Consider the following 22,421-nt stretch of genomic DNA (forward strand, 5'->3'; position numbering starts at 1 on the left):
CTTTTGAAATGATAAATCTTGAACCAGGCAGTAGCTCTTGTGAAGATGAAAAAATTGAAGAAGTTAGCACCAGAGCACAGAATAGGAAAAACAGAAGAATAGCTAAATATGGCATAGATATCTTTGTTCCTCATGACATTGAAAAACCCTGACTTTGTTTCATGCAGTATCTGTAACAACATCTCATCAATCCAACTTAGTACCATTGTGTACTCCTTTGTAGCAGCATGCAGGGGTGACCCTTACAAGCTATGTCTAAATGCAAAGACAGCCCACTGGTATAAAACTACTATTGTAACTGAAATAAATTTAAAGTTGATGCCATTTCCAAAAATGTTGGTGCACTAGGATGGAAAATTTACATGGAAAACCAACTTCCTTGGCATTCCCCCAGATCCAAAATCGACTAAAGGAACTGGTAAAGTTTTTGGAGACACCATAGCAAAGACAACTAAAAAACTTCTTAGAGAATGGAAGTGTTAAGAAAATGTTATTGGCATGGTTTTCGATACAAACTCATCAAACACAGGTAAGCCTAATTAATTTAATATAAAATATCTGAATAAAAATTATACAACTACACTGTAATGATATACACTTTCAGGAAAAAAACAACTGCTGGATGTGTGTCTCTACAGAAAAAACTAGGTCATGCCCTTTTCTGGTTTGCTTGTCATAGTCATGTGGGTGAATTAATTTATAAGTAGTAGTGCTCCTACTATTTATAAAAGTACTTTATAAGTACTTTTATAAGTAGTAAGAGCACTACATCCCAATTGTAAAAAGCTACTTTTTACAATTGGGATGTAGTGCTCTTACTACTTATAGTTTTAACTTGCAATAATCAACATTTATTTACTATATCAGTTTTTTAGATTCAAGAAACATTTCCGTCAACTGTCATCAGATGAACAAGCAAAGTATTATTACCCGCAAATGATGTCTATATAAGAAGAACGCCAGCAAGAGATGGCTAATATTTTTGTGAATCTCTTACACAATCATTCACACGAGGTGACTACAAAGAGCTGGTTCAGCTTTGTCTGCTCATAATAACTCAGGGATCTGATCCAAAGAACTTCAAGATGCTCTATCCTGATGTCCTTCACAAAGCAAGGTGAATGAGTAATTAACCTCTCTGAAGATTGTGCTTCTGTCTAGACAGATCAAAGAAAAAAGCTGAAATTGTTACTAGCAACTAAACAAAAAAGTTAAAACGATTTGTTGTGTTCACAGTTTCAGTTTATGTGCAGTGGTGGCTTGTTTTTGCTGCACCAGCTACCGCACCAGTAAATGACTTGATTTTAGTGGAAAATTTGGCAAAAATTGCTATGCATGACTTAACTCTAGTTGAAAATGCTTGCATGGCATTCAGTCGGCACACTTGGTACTTATCTGAGGAGTTAATTCCATTAGCTCTGTTCTCATCTACAGCAGTGGAAATCAAAAAGGAAACAAGGAAATCCATTCTTACCTTTGAAAATACTTCTGGGGGATATGGCAAGCCCTATTTTCCTCCTACAATAAAATATGGTACTTCTCTAGCTGACCTTGTGTTTTTGGTATGCCCTATAAATTCCTCCATATTCTTCCTTAAATTCTATAAATTCCTCCATTTTCTTCCCTATTAATCCAACATGATTAGATTAATAGGGAAGACTTTCAAAACATAAAATTAGTTGTCAACAAACTTCAGGTGGTAAATGAGACAACAGAGCCTGGTGTGAAAATGTGCCATGAATTCTGATGTAACTATGAATGAGAAACACTTTCACGATGTTCTTTAAGTAGTAGAATCTCATAGACAATGGATTTCAAACCAGCGAAAGCCATTTTGTGCACAAAAAGAGAAATCCTTATTTCTAGTCTTGGAAAACGAGTAATTTCATTTGGCATTATTATACCTTAAGTACACCCTGTGAAAATTTTTTTCCTATTACCTTATACTCTATATGGCTGTATTTAGTAAAATAAATTTATTAAAAGAAACCAGTTTATTTTTTTCTGAGCCCCACCATAATATTAGATAGTTACACAATAAATTTTTTTTTTTTGAAATTCCAAGTTTTCAACTTGTCTGTGCTTATTCAATTGTGAATGAATCTTCAAAAAAACTTTGCACATGTTATTTTTATGCTTAAATACAATACCAAAATTATGAACAGCATCATTCAAGTTGGGGTAACTATCACACCCTAATATGGATGACTTAGCGCCAAACCAGCCCATACAATGAATATGTTGAAATGAGATAGTTTGACACAAAGTTTAAAAGTCTTTAACAAAAGCCACTAAACTGAAAAAATTAAAAATTGCAGTTCAGTGAACTTAAAAATTTTTATTATAGTATTTTGGTGTTTGCAAAGAAACACTAAATAAATCATTTTTTAATATAAACTAATCTTTTTTAACTTTGTTGTATACACTGGTTTGGCGCTTAACCATTCATATGTTTTTACCTGTGCTTTCATTTAATTCATATAATTTTACCTGTGCTTTCATTTCATAAATCTTTGCATCATTCGGAGTACACAAAATTGCTTCATCAAAGTAGTGTAATGATTCCCAGTATCTAAAAATTTTAAAAACATTTTTTAACAAAATAAAATATTTTTGAATAGTTTGGAAATAACTCATGACCTGTTGTATTTTAGTAAGATTTCCTTGAATTTAAACTTTCTTGCAAAGACAGAAAGTACCATCAAAACAGTAACATTTAGTCAAAAATGTCATAGCAAACATAATATGAAATTATAAAACACTGCAGGTTTAAAAGTAAACTTACATTTTTAAATAATAAAAATAACAGAAGTATATGAGTTAGTAGTATATAAAAATACTTAATAAATTAAAATAAATTAGTATTTGTGTCCAAAAGAAACTTATAGAATATATTTAAAGAAATTACACTTCAGCTATAAGCACAGAAGTCACAGATACATTCGGCAGCATGTGAAAACATACATGAGCATGCCTTGTTAACATAAATGAGGTTACAGATCCATGTCTTTTTAAACAGTTCTTGGCAGTATATGCAAAAATTTAAAAACAGTAATAATATTTACTGTTTTTAAATTTTTGTCTTTTGATACCCTATTTGAATTACTTCTGATACCCTTGTTTTTTAAAGCATTGACATTTTTTAATGTAAATTTTGCAACTATTTTATGGAATTTTCTTTGCAGTCTTTGGTTCCATCTTTTTTTTTACTTTATTGTTTCTGGTAATTTTATCTTTCTTCACTGTATCTGGTAAGATCAAGACTTTTTTAGGCTGATTTTTTTTCTTGAAGCTTATGGTGTCAAAATGTTTAATATTAGCTGAATGCTTTCAAATTCTTCATAATTTCTTGAGATATTTTTGCTGCACCTGCTGGCCGAGCCATAATAAAAAAATTTTAACTTTTCCAAATATATAATTAGTTAAACTATTTTTCTATAAATATTGTTATATATCAATTCCATAAACTGTTGTTTTTCTTCATTTTAATTTTGTTAAAATAAATAAACTATTATTGTTAATTATTATTAATGATTATTGTTATTTTTTAAATTGTTATTCATTTCCATAAGGAGGCTATTTTTTGTGGTTACAACCATCTCTCAACTCTGAAACGCAAACCTAGATGAAGAAGCCTTTAGTTTAAAATTTAAAATAAAGCAGTATGTAATTAAAATTAAGAAAAATAACAATTTATAGAACTTGAATTTTCATGCCTTAGAGGCATTAAAATAATGAGAGTTTATGGGTAATGATTGCCTACAAGCCATGAAACTTCAAGTTCCATAAACTGTTGTTTTTCTTTATTTTAATTTTGTTAAAAAAAAAAACATTTAAAAAACAATTATTAAAATGTTATATATATATATATTACATGTTATATATATATATATATAAACAATTATTAAAATGTTATATATATATATAAAAGGAGAGAGTATGTATATATATATATATATATATATATATATATATATATATATATATATATATATATATATCAATTTGTTTATCTACAGCCCTCATTATTAGGAAAATGTGGTTGGCAATAAATTGCCGACCTTAAACTGTCAGGTCAGCTATAAAATTTTGACACAAAGGTTCACATTAAACAAAATGGGAACAAGGTTAACGATTTTTTGATGATCTAAAACACTTCTAGGTTTTGCCAAGGACTGTAGTAAATATATATATATATATAAATATATATATAAATATATATATAAACATATATATATATATATATATATAATATATATATATATATATATATATATATATATATATTCTGAAACACGAACCTTGACGAACAAGGCCGCTGCGCGGAGAAACAAGTTGAATTTAAACTTAAATTTAGTTGAAACTTAAATTTAGTATAAATATAATACATTATGGGCACCAGGCCTATATACTATAATGTAATTAATTGTACTATAATAATCAAGCCTCAGGAGGCCTGTCCGGTTGCACGCCTTATATGACCATGCATATAATATTTTGTTTTGACAACTTGGCCACAGCTCCTTGCATGTTTTAAGTTAGCGAGTTTTAAAAATTTGCTGAATAAACAAATGTAAACTTAAAATAAAATTAAAAATAAACAAATTATTAACTGGAAAGATAAATAAAAACTAAAAAAAAAATAGAAAACTATAATGAAAAAACTAAAATCTTAACGAATGATAAAATGTATAAAAAATAAACCAGAAAAAATAAAAGCATAAAATTAATATATGTTTTTATTTTAATTTAAAGTTGTTTCACTTTAAAGAATTTAGAAAAAATCAAAGTTTCAAAAGTATTTTATCCAAGCTTAATTTTCTTCCAAACTTAATTACTTAAAAATTTAAAACTGATGTTTTCTAATGTCTACAAAGCAAATGAAACAAAATTTCTGTTAGTAGTATTATGTTAGAACTGTTAGAAGTATTAGGTTAGAACCCTCAACCAATGGGGATATAATAGTCACACCAAACAGACACAATTAAATCAACATATGGACTACATCAACGTGGCGATATAGGAAAAATATTAACTTTAAACTATTAGCTTTAAACTATTAGTTGAAACACTTTCCTTTATATTTGTTTGGTATTTTCAGCCCATTTTTTAAAACAAGCAAATTATTAATATATGCAAAAAAAAACAGCCAAGTTGTCAAAAAACGAAAAAATTGTATGCATGGTCATATAAGACATACAACCCACACGTCTCCTGAGAAGTCTTGTTTAATGTACTATTTTATAGGGCTTTATAATTACATTAAGTACAGGTAATATAACAACTTTATCAAATTTGGTTTAAATAATGGCACCATATAGAGCAAAATGGACAGAAAGCCAGCTGCAAGTTGCCCTTAAAGCCTTGAAAAGTGGACAATCTAAAAGGGAAGTAGCCACAAAATTTGGCATCCCTAGAAGAACACTCAGGAATCATCTTATTTCAGGATATGATAAAAAGGTCATTGGGAAGAAAAGTACACACTTTCATTATACGATGAAAAAGAATAAGTATCTAGGATTGTTTGAATTGGACAGTGACCTCTAAAAGTCCTATGTATATGTTTTTGTTGAATTTAATAATATCAAATACACCTTAAATGTTTTTTTTTTGTGTGAAATAAACTATTTAACTGTCTTATTTTATATCATTTTGTTGCTATTAATGATCTTTTCAAAAAATACTATTTGTTTAAATATGACTAAATTAAGAATTCTTTATAAGATGGTTTTTATTGATATGTTATAGTATTATTAAATTGGGCCTTAATATCTTTCAGTTAAGAAGGTCCATCGAGGGTATGTTAGAAAAATAATAATAACTTATAATATATCCACATTTTATTAAACAAAATAGTATGTAGAAATAGCATGTAGAAATGAATTATCTTACATAGTAATCAAAAAATTTTGTAAAATATGCATATTGTGTTTTAGAAGGACAAAAAGTTTGTTAGGTGGCCTAATAAATAAGTAGGGCCTAAATAACCTCTTGAACCTAACTGTTAATAAAACAATTTAAAAATTTGACTAAATCATGTTTATTGAAAATAATTTTATAAAACAATAATAATAATAAATCAAATCATTCATTAAAATTATTTAAAAACAACTTTTATATAACAGTTAATGTTTTTTACAATTTTTTCTGCAAAAATTTTGCAAGAACTCTTACGTTAAAAGTTTAATTACCAATATATTTCAAATGTCCCTCACTTGTTTAGAGTTTTTATTATTATTATTATATAAAAGTGGTACTAGCACCACCTCATTAGTAGAAAGCTGCATAAAAGTAGATCAACATTTAGAGTTTCATAATAGAAGATCAATAGTCCACTGTGATGGCTTTTTGTTGTGTGTACATTGAGTATATTTTTCTAAATATTTAACTTGCTAGCTTTATTCCTTTTTTTGAAAAACTCTTTCTTGTAATTTTTTGGTGTTTTATATTTCTTAAAATATTTTCATATAAATGGTTATAAGAAAGAACTTGGACTTTTTAATATTAATACTGACATCAGCATTTATAGGCTTCTTTTTTATGGAATTAGTTAAGGCCATTTTTTTTCCTTTTGCTTTTTCTAATTGAAGTAAGCGAACATAACATTTATATCCTGGTTAACATCCTGTATGTATGTGTGTATATATATATATATATATATATATATATATATATATATATATATATATATATATATATATATATATACAGGGTGCGTAAAAAGTTCCCGTACAAAAGTATTTTTTAGCATTATTTAGTATTTTTTAGTATTATTTTGTTTTAAATTAAAGTGTAATTTGTTTCTTGTAATTTGTCTATATATATATATATATATATATATATATATATATATATATATATATATATATATATATATATATATAACTCTTATATGTTGTCAGAAAGTTTTTTCCATATTTTGTTGACAAAAAATAAAAATTAAAATGCAAGATCGGAATTTTTTTTTTTATTAATTGATAGACTGCCTACCCCAACCAAACCCTCAGTCGATTTAGCAGCAGTCCCTTGCAAGTAAGGCTAAAAGATAGTAGATGTAACAGCACTCCGTTGCGAGTCAGACTATTTGTCAGTCAATGTAGCAGCACTTTGTTGCAAGTCAGGCTATAAGATAGTCGATGTAGCAACACTCCGCGCATGATTTACAGTAAAAAAAATAAAAATAAAAACATTTTATTAAAAAAAATAAAAATAAAAACATTGTTTATATTGTTAAAAACATTCAGAATGTTTTTAAAAACATTCTGGTCAATTAAATTTGCGTTTTTGCGGTTTTTTTAAAAAACGATTAATTTGTAATTAAATTAATGGTTTTAACTGTCTGACAACATGCAAATGTTGGACGAAAGTCAAAAGTAATTAAAAGTGACGTATGTGTTGGCGTAAGAATCATTTTTTTCCTTCCATACTTCCCAAATGCAACAATCTATAGAACTATATATTATATATTATATATATATATATATATAATATATATATATATATATATATATATATATATATATATATATATATATATATATATATATATATGTAATTTTTAATATATATATATATAATATATATATATATTAAAAATTTGGTCATAATTGTTAAATAATATATTTTTATTTTTTAAAGTTAAATTGAGTACATTAAACTTATTTGTAATAAACAACAGCAAATACTAAATAAAAAACAAGTTAAAAATATAAAATTGTAAAAAAAAAGAAAAAACATTAATCTAAAAATTATGAATAAAAACTGAATATTTTATCTATTATATTTTCTGACTTTGATAAAAACATAGGAAAAAAATTTGAAGTAAACTCAATATAAATACAAATAAAACGCAAAAGATACTATTTGCTTACACTTGTGTTTTTTTACACTTTCTTTTTTTTTTAATGTGTGCATGTTATCAGCTAAAGAAAATTTCCTTTATAAAAAACAAAGCGTAAACAATTTATGTTGTAAAAAACAAAGTGCAAACAATTTATGTTATAAAAAACTAAGTGCAGACAATTTATGTTATAAAAAACAAAGTACAAGCAATTTATGTTATAAAAACAAAGTGCAGATCATTTACAATAAATGCTGATTATGATTAATTACAAATTACGATTTATAAAATAAATACAGGTATTTGTACAAGAGAACTACTTAACAATACATTGATTATTTTTTAAATGCTTATTAATTCTTTTGTAAATATTTATGTAGTAATTTTATACCTTCCTGTTTCTGCTAAAACAATTCCTTTTTTTACACATTGATTACTTCTTAAAGCTTTATCATCTACATTTTCATCAATGTTTTTTTTATTTATAGATTCTATGCAAATATTTTTTCTTTTTGGTTCATCATTATCATTATCTCCATTAGCATCATCATCATTATCTCTATCGTACTTTGCTCGAGAGAAGATTTCTAAACTACGGAGAGTGGGAACCTTTCGTTTCCATAACAACATTTAAATAACTATTTTACATGCTAGTTTTATAAAGAATATTTTGTTACTAATGGCAACATCAACAACAACAACAAAAAAGAAAAACAAAGAAAAAAAGTAAAATTTTTTATCAGATTTTTTCATTTCTTAAATTTTATTTTTTATTTACAAAAACTAACAAAGAAATAATACATAAAAACAAATTGTGTAAAATATATGATGTAAACAAAAACAAGATGATGCACACTTTTGCATTAAACAAAAAAAAATTTATTTTTTACATTTGAATCAGACCAACATTGTGCTCACAATATTTTTTAAAAACTTTTTATAAAGTAATGACAAATAAATAAAACAGTTTTAAAGTTTCTCAGGCGTCATGTTGTCAGTCAAAAAAAATTTTATGAGAGCCAGTCATATAAGTTTCTGAAGTGTTTGTAGTCACATACAAAATTCTTTTATGAGAGCCAGTCATATAAGTTTCTGAAGTGTTTGTAGTCACATACAAAATTCTTTTATGAGAGCCAGCCATATAAGTTTCTGAAGTGTTTGTAGTCACATACAAAATTCTTTTATGAGAGCCAGTCATATAAGTTTCTGAAGTGTTTGTAGTCACATACAAAATTCTTTTATGAGAGCCAGCCATATAAGTTTCTGAAGTGTTTGTAGTCACATACAAAATTCTTTTATGAGAGCCAGTCATATAAGTTTCTGAAGTGTTTGTAGTCACATACAAAATTCTTTTATGAGAGCCAGTCATATAAGTTTCTGAAGTGTTTGTAGTCACATACAAAATTCTTTTATGAGAGCCAGTCATATAAGTTTCTGAAGTGTTTGTAGTCACATACAAAATTCTTTTATGAGAGCCAGTCATATAAGTTTCTGAAGTGTTTGTAGTCACATACAAAATTCTTTTATGAGAGCCAGTCATATAAGTTTCTGAAGTGTTTGTAGTCACATACAAAATTCTTTTATGAGAGCCAGTCATAAAAGTTTCTGAAGTGTTTGTAGTCACATACAAAATTCTTTTATTTGCATTGCTTTTTCATTGTTTTGTTCTCCATACCATACCATAAAAGATATAACCCAATAACTACTAATGGCATATGGGATGAGAAGCCCTATTTGGGATGAGAAGCCCTATTTTCAAATAGGGATTTCTTCCCTATTTGGAATTCTCTCGATATAATCTTATGAAATTTCAAATTTCTATAAAGAAGGTAAAAAAAAAGAATTTTAGAACCCTACTTTTATTATTAGTCTTAAATATTTTGTTCTGTGGAATTTCATAGTTTGCAAACAACTTTGGAGCTCCAAGTTAAAGTAAAAATGTATATCGGACACTCAAAGCCCTTTTTAAAATTTTTCATCCCTGAGTAATACAAGAACATGACTAACAACAACAGAAATTTTACAATAAAATTATGAACAAAAAGAAACGTTGCTTATTAGTTTGTGCATTACAAATTAAAAAACAGCAAAATATTTTTCAAACTTTTAATAAATATGTTTTCTTTGTAAAAAAAAGTCTTTCAATAAATATTTCTTTTGTGCTATGTAATCAAAAATGCCAAGAATGCCGGATCTTTTTAATTTATTCATATTATAGGATTGAGTTTCTAAAGATGAAAGGTAAAATTTAATAATAGCAGAAACAATAATAAGTGTAAATAAAATATTTGTTACAATATTTAATATATAAATTATTTAATAAAATAAAAAAATAAAAAATTACCATATGTTGTTGTAGTTGGTAGGGTTGATTCATTAACTGATAATGATACAAAAAAAGCAAATGGAACCATCCATTGACAAAGAGTAAAATAAGCTAAAACCTGAAGTTTTATATTTTTAAAATTTTTCAAATATAAGAAAATTATCAATTTAATTAAATCAGCTGTTAGAACATACCTCTGAAAATTGGTAGTAAATAGTTGAAAAATATTGAAATGCATAGTAGTGATTCACAAACACCATCACTGAAATTAAAAAAATCCAGAAGCATTTAAACAATTTACCTATTATAATTACATTAAATATCTATTTTATTTAATACACACACATATATATATATATCTTAAATAATACATATGAATATATATATATTTATATATATATATATATATATATATATATATATATATATATATATATATATATATATATATATATATATATATATGATTTAAATGTTGACGCCTTGTATGAGAGTATATATATATAAAGATAAGACAAATTCTCTCAATACTAAAAAATTTATTTGAAATTTTTGCCAGCATTATCAACAGCATTATCAACATATAATATAATTACAAAAATTGTGACCGTTAAATAACAACAACAAAATTTTAAATTTTGTCGTCACCTTTATAATGGCTTCTTTTACTTAAGTATGAAAAAAATGAAGTCCAAAAATTTGTTTTAACATATTGTTCAATGTCCAAATTCATACCACTATACCTTGGAGAACATTAATGTTTTTGTATCTTTTGAATTGAACTTTGTTTGTTTCATTGTTATTTCTTGTGGAACAGTGAGTTTCAAGAGTTAGAGAATTCAGGCTCAATTGGATTGTCCTTTATGGTTGTTTTGACTGAATCTTTTTTACAATACTATGAGGAAAAGGCAATAAAAATTGCAATGACAATGATTCCTTCCATTGATATTAAATCCTTTCATAGACATGTATATGATAGCCACTCTAGGTTTTCTAACTTAAAGCAAGTGGAACAGTTCCAAACAATCCTTAACAGACAACATCCTTCTTTAAAATATACTATTGAAGTTGAAAACAAAAATAAGATACTTAACTTTTTGGATATAACTGTTATTAATAATACACAAAAAAATATGAGTTCAAGGTTTACAGGAAAGATGCTATAACCAATATCCAAATCGAACCTCATTCTAATCACTATCAAAAAATTTTAAAAGCAATATTCAACGAATACATACACAGAGGATACTCAATATGCAGCGAAAACCATTTAAAAGGTGAGATAAATTTTTTAATTGAAGTGTTTACTGAAAATGGGTACAATGAAAAAATGCTTAAAGATATTTCTTATCATGTTAGAAAAAAATGTTTAGCAAATAAACATGAAATTCTATCAAACCCTAATAACCTTCTTACAATTTCTTTACCATGGATACCAATAATATCTCCCAGACTTAGAAGAATATTCAGAAAAGCTGGTTACAGAACTGTTTTTAAATCAAATGTTAACCTAAAAACGCTATTTACATCTAGAAATAAATCAAAATTACCAAGCAACAGCCAACCTGGAGCCTATTTAATTAAGTGCAAATGCTCCAAAGTGTATGTCAGTGAATAAAAACTTTAAATACGAACAAGTGTTCAACAACGCCAAATTTTTTGACTGAAGGCAACTTAAACCAGTTTGCATTAGCTTAGCATAAATTGCATTTATTAAATGAATTTATTGAATGGGATAAATGATGAGGATATTGAATGGGATAAATGATGAGGATATTGAATGGGATAGGGCAGAAATACTTAAAGTTGAGGATAAAAAATTTGAAAGAAAAGTCTGTGAAGCCTTGGAGATACAAAAACATCAATGTTCTCATACAAAAACATCAATGTTCTCAAAAACATTAATGTACGGTGGTTTGAGTTAGAACAATGGACAATATGTTAAAACAAATTTTTGGACTTCATTTTTTTCATACTTAAGTAAAAGAAGCCATTATTTTGTTGTTGTTATTTAACGGTCACAATTTTTGTAATTATATTATATTATATGCTGATGATGCTGGTACCTATAATCCGGCGAAAATTGCAAATAAATTATTTAGTATTGAGCGAATTCGTATTATCTGATGTTTTAAATTAGTTTATATATATATATATATATATATATATATATATATATATATATATATATATATATATATATATATATATATATATACATATATATATATAAATATATATATATGAACTAATTTTAGAAGAAAATTTAAGAAGAAAAAAGTTAGATAAGTGTTTTTTACTAATTTATTATTGCTCTGTCCTTTAAGAACATTGAGCACTCTATTTGTAAAATACACTAATATATACATACATATATATATATATATATATATATATATATATATATATACATATATGTATATAATGTATAAATACATATATACATATATATATATATATATATATATAAATACATATATATAAATATACATATATATAAATATATATATATATATATATATATATATATATATATATATATATATATATATATATATATATATATATATAAAAATATATATATACAGAGTGCGGAAAAAGTTCCGATACAAAAGTATAATTTAAAAAAATTATCTGTATGGTGTTTTCTTTCAATATATAGTGTTTTTTATAGTACTCTTTTGTATTCCTTCGTATTCTTTTAGAATTTTTTTAGTATTACTTTGTTTTAAATTAAAGTGTAATTTGTTTCTTGCCTTGTACAGGAACTTTTGGTGTTTTTGCTGTTTATATTTTTGAACTTTTTCCGCACCCTGTATATATATATATATATTTCGTTTATTTAACAAGTTATCACCTTTATATGTTTAAAATAAGGAATTTTTCGTATAACAAATATATATGTATATATATATATATATATATATATATATATATATATATGTATATATATGTATTTTTTTTTTTTTTTGTTATTCATCTCCTCAAGGCTGAGAAGGCCACTACAGATGAGGAGGCTACTTAATAGTGTGTATATATATATATATATATATATATATATATATATATATATATACATATATATATCTATATATATATATATATATATATATATATATATATATATATATATATAAATAGAGAGAGAGAGAGAGAGAGATCTTAAATAATAAATATTAAAACAATAATATATATTTGTAATATACTCTTAATTAATGTACTTGAGTAAAATATTATAAATATGTTAATTAAGTACATTAATTAAGTACATGGATCAAATAACTGCTGATGTATAACTTAGATGCACAACATAAAAGCATAAGAAAAAGAATTTAGCAGAATAAAGTTAAAAAAGAAAACTTTTATCTCATTTTTGATTTGTTGAATTTGTTCTCAAAAACAATTACACTACCTAAACTACTTTTTGTACCTTATTTATTACTTTATTTATTTGATTTACTTATATTAATTTTATTTACTTATCTTATTTAAAAAAAAAAAAGTTTCTTCAATTTTTCTTCTTTTCAGAGACCATGAAAATCTAACTATTGCTGAGCACCACAGAGAAACATAATAATGAAAAAAACACCACAAAAAAGTGGTGTCGAAGAGCAAGCAACATTTAAAGTCAGCTGCACCACAGTTACGCCTTCTTTTGCAATTTATAATTTCAACCTCTTTAAAATAGAACATATAATAATAATTTCATGATAAATTTGTTTTCTCTAAAAAGTGCTTAATTTATAGAGAAAACACCATTATCATTTTATTATATATTGAAGTCAATGTAGAATATTCTGTATATTTACCCATTAGTTTATGCAAATCATTTTTTCTAACCAAAAATATAAAAAAGAATTTTGTAGAATTTAAAAAAAAATAATGTCCTTAAATCCATCAGGTGATTTTATGTTAAATCTAAATGATGATTCTTTCTAACCTTACTGCAAGCCAGATATTTCAATCACAAGCAAACTTTAACTACTCTCTAATTTAAAATTTTTAAAAAACTATTGAACTAAGATTGATAAACAATTCTTCAAATGAAAGTATTTAAAAAAAAAGCATTAATTAAATAATGTTTTATTTGCAATTTGTATATCATTTAAATAAAAACTGAACCTATTCAAAAACCAAAAATGGAATATAATCTGGTAAATCTATCTTTCAGTACTAGTGTAACAACAAAAGTAGGCAGTTGTTTTTGGACATAGTTGATCTGCACTTTCTGGTTGGTCACAAACTTTGGATATTTAATAGAAATCTTATCATGTATGCTAAACACCATTAATTTGTACAATCATAGTACAAATTAATGGTGTTTAGCATACATGATACATTTTACATTTATTTCATACCATGGTAACAATTAAGGAAAAACCCTGCAACTGTGTCAATAAACCCATCTGCCATAATCAGTGCTTGATGAAGAACCTCTATTGAGCCAGTGTCATCAAATAAAAAAGATTACAAATATATATATATATATATATATATATATATATATATATATATATATATATATATATATATATATATATATATATATATATATATATATATGTATACATGGTCTGCCATGCAAAATGCTTTAGATTTTGCAAGACTAAACAAAGCGCAAAAAAAAAAGCCCCAAACAACATCTGAAAGATTATCACAACTTGCTATAGAAAGGAATGCTATAGAAGATTGTGTTATGATTTTGATTTAGTTGACTTTTATTAACTCCAGCACAGTTACAAGTTAGGATTAAATTTTGTAAGAGTTTAAAAGATATAACACTGGAATGGTAGGAAAAAGTAATGTTTACAAATGAATTATTATCTAATAGGCCCTAGACTTCACCCAACCTTAATGTTATTCAGAAGTGCTGGAATATTATGAAGCAAAAAGTTGCAGCACATCAGCCAAAATCTGAAAAACATCTGAAGAGACATCCAACCAAGTATTGAAACTAAACATATGAGTTATTTAAACTGTTTTACTATATTTTGGTGCATATTTTTACTATATTTTGTGTGCATATATAGTAGCATTATCACCTAAATATTGATTTATAGCATTTATTTGCAGTTTTATAGTTGTTTTTTTACTAATAGTATTGAAACATTTATTGAACAATATTAAATATTAACAATTACTGATGTTAACAATTTTTTTCTTTGCTTATTTTACACTTAGTATTGCATTTGTTTAATAAATGATTTACACTGCAAACTTTGAATCAACTTTTCCGACATGCCTTTATATTTTGGTACAAGTGCGTGTGTGTATCATACTATATATAAAGTATGATAAATCACACCATATATATATAGTATGATACATCATACTATATATATAGTATGATACATCATACTATATATATAGTATGATACATCATACTAAATGTGTCTATATCATACTCTATATATACTATGGTACACACATATAGTATATATATGTGTGCATATATAGTAGCATTATCACCTAAATATTGATTTATAGCATGTATTTGCAGTTTTATAAAGTTGTTTTTTTACTAATAGTATTGAAACATTTAATGAACAATATGTTTTAGTGGCCAAAATAATTAGCTTGCAGCATTTCTGAAGTGAATTGCTGTGGTTCAAATCCTTACACTTTTTCATCATACCATATCAATGATTCAAAGTCAAGCCTTACTCTTCTTTATGGTTTATCTCTCATTGTGCCGCTGCGATTTTCAATTGTAACCAATACTTTCATATTTATTGCCAAAACAATCCAGAAATCAGACTTCTGTTTACCATTGCTAGAAACCATTGTAAAAAGAATTTTGTCAAACGCCAAAGCCCACTACTTTTAGGTCATAAAATCTCGTATTTCAATTAGGCTCCCAAGACTTCTGGAGAATCTTTAACTGTGTCTATAATAGAGACAAATCTATTATTCTACCTCTCTTGAATGGTTCCAATTTGTTACTTCAGCCTAAGACAAAGCTTAGTTTGCTAAAATGGTTTGCTAAGACTTTTTCATCAATTTTATCTCTTGATTCTACTAATTACATCCTGATAACTTGATTGACAACTGATTGACAAGTTAGTTTTTAGATAAGATGGCTATATCATTAAAACATTATCAATAAAACTTTATTTAACAAGTTTTCTACCGCTTACTAAAAAATATTGAAGTAAAAAGTAGAGTAGTAGTAAGAACCAAGACCAATGTCCGGACAGCTAATGTATATATATATAAATATCTATATATACATAAATATCTATATATACATAAATATATATTTTTTTGAAAGATGACATCTTGTATGAGAGTATATTATATTATTTTAAAACATCAAGTAATACAGTTTCTCTCAATACAAATAATATTATTATATAAGAAATTTTCGCTGGGTTTATACTTATTTTCTAATGTTTATCTATGATATAAACACAACTTGTTTTGACACTTGGGGATCCCTATAAAAGATTTATGTAAATGTAATAATAGAAACCAAGCAAAAATTTCTTACATAATAATATTATTTGTATTGAGAGAAACTGTATTACTTGATGTTTTAAAATAATATAAATATATATATATATACTCTTCCTGATGATCCAGCAATGGTGAAACTCCGAGTAGAAGATAAAAGTTAGATAAGTGTTTTTTACTAATTAATTATTGCTCTGTTCTTTAAGAACATTGAGCACTCTATTTGTAAAATACACTAACATAATTTACATATATATATATATACATAAATATATATACGCATAAATATATATATAAATAATTATATATATATATATACATAATTTTATTTATATATATATATATATATATATATATATATATATATATATATATATATATATATATATATATATATATATATTTATATATATATATAGATATTTAAAATTTTTTTCTCTAATACAGAAGGCCTTTCATATAAAATCTTCAGCTGTGTATGAGATTTACAAAACTATAAAAACTCTTTATATTGAACTTCATATATAATTTTTGTTCTTTTCTCTTTTTTGAGGTACTGGTCGCTGTAGTCGAGCTTTAAAAATTCCATTATTAATGATTTTTACTGGGTAATTGCATCGAACTAAATTTTGTTTTATATATATATATATAAAACTAAACCTTAATTACTTCCTTTTTAAACTTTTTATAGGAAGTTCAATATAAAGAATTTTTTATAGTTTTGTAAATCTCATACACAGCTGAAGATTTTATATGAAAGGCCTTCTGTGTTAGAGAAAAAAATTTTAAATATTTGTCAAAATTTAACTAATAAATATATTTTACTTATCTTAGTTTGAACAGATTTTCTTTTGTTACCTGGAACTTTTACTTATATATATATATATATATATATATATATATATATATATATATATATATATATATATATATATATATATATATATATATGTATATATATATATATATATATATATATATATACATATATATATATATATACATATATATATATATATATATATATATATATATATATATATATATACATATATATATATATACATATATATATATATATATATATATATATATATATATATATATATATATATATATATATATATATATATATATATATATATATATATATGAAATTATGTATATATGTATATTTATGTATATATATATATTTATGTATATATATAGATATTTATGTATATATAGATATTTATGTATATATAGATATTTATGTATATATAGATATTTATGTATATATAGATATTTATATATATATACATTAACTGTCCGGACTTTGGTCTTGGTTCTTACTACTACTCTATTTTTTACTTCAATATTTTTTAGTAAGTGGTAGAAAAGTTGTTAAATAAAGTTTTATTGATGATGTTTTAATGATATAGCCATCTTATCTAAACACTAACTTATCAATCAGTTATCAATAGAATCAAGAAATGAAATTGATGAAAAGGTCCTAGCAAACTATTTTAGCAAACTAAGCTTTGTCTTAGGGTGAGGTAACAAAATTGGAACCATTCAAGAGAGGTAGAATAACAGATTTGTCTCTATCAGAAACATAACATAAGTCAAGTAGAGAAGCTAAATGATTTGGGTTGTCTGGAAAACGAGTTGGAAAGTTGACTACTTGAGTTAGAGATTGAGAAAAAAAGTTGTGGGCCTTAACACCTGCAAAGTCACTGACACTAGAGCCAAGCCATACAGTGTGTTGAGCAAGTGTATGTATATACATATACACTAGCTGTCCGGACTTCGGTCTTGGTAAATCTACACCATTTCTATATTTATTCTTCAATATTTTTTAGTAAGCGAAAAACTATACATATTGTCAACCTTTTAAAGTTATGAATAAGAAAATAATTTATAACATCACTAATTTTAAAAAGTTTTCAACGCTTCAGTAGTAGTTGCGCAAACCGCTATTTCAGCAGCTTGGATATTAGTACTTGAAAAGGGTATTCCAAATAATAATTAGAATACTCGCTTGAAATGTGTTGATTAATTACAATCAGTATAAAAAGTTTAAAAAATATTTGGAAGTAGATTTGAAAATATGTAGAACTTACAGGTCATGGTAATTCAATTGGTATAATATGGTAATTCAAATGGTATAATATTGGTCATGGTAAGTCAATTCCACACCAACCATTTCTATACTATTTCTCTGTATAATCATTTCATTTCAATAATATTTAGTAAATGGTAGAAAATAAAAATCTGTCAAATCTTTGAATTATTTATAAATTAACAATTAGTTAATAAATTAACAATTAGTGTTTAATACTTTATAACTTCTTATTGAAAAATTGTAAACTTCTATAAATAAAAACGGGTACAGACTTATTAATTATTTTCTTTATTAACTTTTTATTAAGTTTTTATTAAACTCTTTTCCAGACCATCTCCATCTTATTAGGACCCAGACCCCATTATTTATTTTTAAAGAAAAGTAAAGTTTGAATGTAAAATCTTTTTTCTTATAAGAAAAAAAGTCTCTTTAATTATGTTAAACACACAGACTTAACTAATTACCAAAGCACATTAAGTTATAAGTTGACATTAGGGAAATTAAGTTATAAATTGACATTAAGTTGACATAAGTTATTCTTGTGCTTATTATTAATCTAAAAGACATGTAATGTTTATTAAGTTTACATTAATCTAATAAACATGCAAAAAACTTCTGTTGTTTTGATGTTTATAGAAATTTCAAGTTTTTTTAAAATTCTTTCCTTTTTGTTTGTTAAAATTCATATTATCTTTATATATGTTATGTATATAATAGCAATAGAACTTTAAAAATGTTCTGAATGTTAGAAAATTGGAAAAGGTTTTAAAAAAAAATGACCTGCACACTTATTTTTATAAATAAAACATTTTTAAAGTTATATTGATGTTACAAACAAGATTTGAACTCTTGTGTTGCACTTTGGAAGAGCAGCGAGCCCAGCAAGACCACTTCACAAAGCGAGCCAGGGGAAAAAAAAATAATATTTACAAAAATCAGCAAATTTTTAACCCTATTTAATAAACAAAAGGTGATATAACTTTATAAAACAGTAAACAATTACTATAAATCAAAATTAAGGAGACATTACCACAATACAATTTTTAAATAAAGTAAAACTTTATAAAAGTAAAAATATTAATAAAGCTTTAAAAATGTTTTATTTTGTATTTTAAAATATTAAAAGTTGTATTATTTGTATTATTATTATATGTATTATTATTGTTATTATTAGTTTAAAATATATAGTTGTATTATTTAAATGGATTCAAAAATTCAATGCCATCCTGAATCCATTGTCAGCAGGAAGACAAAAAATTTCTACCCTTCAGGGTTGCTTCATTTGAGTTTAAAAAAATATAATTATATTAATGTATATTTATATTTTTTAAAACTCAAATGCAGCAAAAAAGTTTTAATATAATCATAAATTAAAAAAGGGAAAACCCAAACTCGTGCCTAAACTAAATTGCTTGAAAATACACACCATTTATTAAAAAACCTGATAATTTTATAAAAAAACTAAATTGCTTGAAAATACACACCATTTATTAAAAAACCTGATAACTTTATTTATTAAAAAATTTTATAAAAAAAGTCGTAAGACTAAAAACTGTAAGGAACAGAAAATGAGGAAGTTACTAAAAAACTGAAAAGTTTTTTGTTGATATTTTAATAAATATTTTGTTTTAGTAAGTTAATTTAACTTATTTCTAAAGTTTATTTAAGATATGAAAATAACTTGTCTCAGCAGGTAGGGCTTTAAAAACAAAATCTTTTACACTAATCCTTACAATTTTTTCATTTAATTATTAAATTTATAAATCTCAACAATTAAAAAAAGAAAAATTAAAAATCATAAAAAGTTATTATCTAGCTTATATAACCAACAAAATATATCTAAAGTACCATTCTAAATGTAGTGGCGGTGCGGCTCATGGAGGTGTATAAAACCTCTCTAAAAAATATCGCCAAAATGAAAATTATTATTGATTAAAACATGTTTAGTAAGAGCTCTGAAGTTTCATTTAACAACTTCAAATCCTCTCTTTTAGAACAGTACAATATATTTTTAGAAACATAATTACCTCCAGCAATAATAAACGATGGAGATAAAAGTGAAATGTTTGGAAACTCTTTCAAAAGAAAAATATGGTCAATGCTTGTAAAAAAACCCAGTCCAATTAAATATAAAGGGAATTCTTCAAACACCAATAAACCAATGTTGATTGCTATAGTTGTCTTTAAAAGAAGAAAAAAAATTAAATTAAAAAAAAAAAAATCTAAAAAAAATTGAGTAATAAAATTACCAAAATTTTAAACTAAAATTATGACTAACTGCATTATAAAATTAATAACACTCTAGTCACTAACTGCATTATAAAATTAATAACACTCTAGTCACTAACTGCATTATAAAAGTAATAACACTATAATAGTGATATTACTTTTATAATGCACTTATAACTTTTAAAGTTCATTATTTGTTCAAACAACATAAGTAATTTTAATTGAAGTAGAAAAGCATTTAGTTTTCTATTGATATATAGTTTATTATGCTTTTAAAAAGATATTTACTATTCGAATTTTAATTAGTTGTCCATGTTATGGCTTTCAAATTTTGTTTAAAAAAATGTGCGGTCGCAGCGTCAAGATTTTTGTTAAAACGGCTGGTAGCGAAAGAGTTAGCCTTATGAAGCTTAATTAACAGCATTTATTTGCTAAACGTTTCATCGGGTACAAGTATTCTCGACATTTTTATTTAATCATGCGAGAATATGTTTAATGAAATTTATTCTGTAAAACATGTGTTGCTTATTTTGATTTATTTTTAAAATTGAACAATTATTAGTCAAGATAGCAAAAAAGTGTAGCATTATTGAATAAATTTTAAAATTGAAATCATTTAATGAAAAACTTTTTATTGTCAATTGTGGTAGTTTTTGATTTATAATTTAAAGAGACAGGCTAATATAAAATACTTGCCAAATATAACATAAATTGGGAAGTATTAAATACATTATGTTTTTTAACGCGCGTAGGAAAGTCATTAGATTAAAAATAACCGCTTATTTTAAAAAACAAATAAAACAAAAACAAATATTATTGATTCAAAAGAAAAAAAAACTCTACAATGACACCAATTACTAAACCTCTTTGGAATTAAATTTGGAGTTTTGTAAAATATTCCCAAAGTATTGTTTTCTTAATGAAATTTTTTTATTTTTTATTTTAGATGACTATTTATACTCATGCCAGTCTTTTAGATTTTAACATTTTTACATTTTTTGAGTTTTTATGGGCAAATTTCAAACAATTGACGCAAATAGAAATTTACAAATCGTTAACTATACAATAACGTCATTACAAGTAATGGAAGGTTTTTTACCTATACCGATTGTGCACATTTTTATTACTATTATTTTTGTTAAGTGGTGGTATTTTAAAAATGCACAAATTTGTTATGAAATTATAAAACTTGGTTTTTAAACATGTTAGCATTGAGGTCCAATACACAGTAATTAGAAATTTGTTAGATGCTTTTTATCTCATACAGTTCACCCACTTCAAGCCCTGGCTATTTAAAAGGAGTTTGTTCAAGGTTTGCTAAGTTTCCTGGCCAACCATTATTCTTGTTAACCTCCTGCCATTATGTCGGAGAGCTTCATATAGCCATAAATAAAACTGTTAAGCTGGGGAATAAACTATTTATACCAAAAAAGGTTAAAAAACAGTGAGAGTAAGGTAAAGATAAAACT

General features: G+C 24.9%; 2 protein-coding genes across 2 annotated transcripts in view; both read right to left on the bottom strand.

The window, feature by feature from the left end:
* The window catches only part of LOC100208581 (tetratricopeptide repeat protein 33), a 30,730-nt gene extending 22,208 nt beyond the window's left edge, over positions 1-8,522 (bottom strand). The window contains exons 1-2 of the mRNA XM_065794063.1: positions 8,232-8,522; positions 2,491-2,572 (exon numbers count right to left, since the gene is read on the bottom strand). Coding sequence (XP_065650135.1) covers positions 2,491-2,572; positions 8,232-8,470 — 321 coding nt within the window. The 5' untranslated portion in view covers positions 8,471-8,522. The remainder of the gene's footprint in view (positions 1-2,490; positions 2,573-8,231) is intronic.
* A 1,422-nt stretch (positions 8,523-9,944) lies between these two features.
* LOC105843820 (protein TEX261) overlaps positions 9,945-22,421 on the bottom strand; it is a 62,209-nt gene continuing 49,732 nt past the window's right edge. The window contains exons 5-8 of the mRNA XM_065794064.1: positions 20,751-20,904; positions 10,361-10,428; positions 10,185-10,284; positions 9,945-10,068 (exon numbers count right to left, since the gene is read on the bottom strand). Coding sequence (XP_065650136.1) covers positions 9,947-10,068; positions 10,185-10,284; positions 10,361-10,428; positions 20,751-20,904 — 444 coding nt within the window. The 3' untranslated portion in view covers positions 9,945-9,946. The remainder of the gene's footprint in view (positions 10,069-10,184; positions 10,285-10,360; positions 10,429-20,750; positions 20,905-22,421) is intronic.

This window comes from Hydra vulgaris, chromosome 03, assembly GCF_038396675.1.
Source record: "Hydra vulgaris chromosome 03, alternate assembly HydraT2T_AEP".
In the NCBI taxonomy this organism is placed as follows: domain Eukaryota; kingdom Metazoa; phylum Cnidaria; class Hydrozoa; order Anthoathecata; family Hydridae; genus Hydra; species Hydra vulgaris.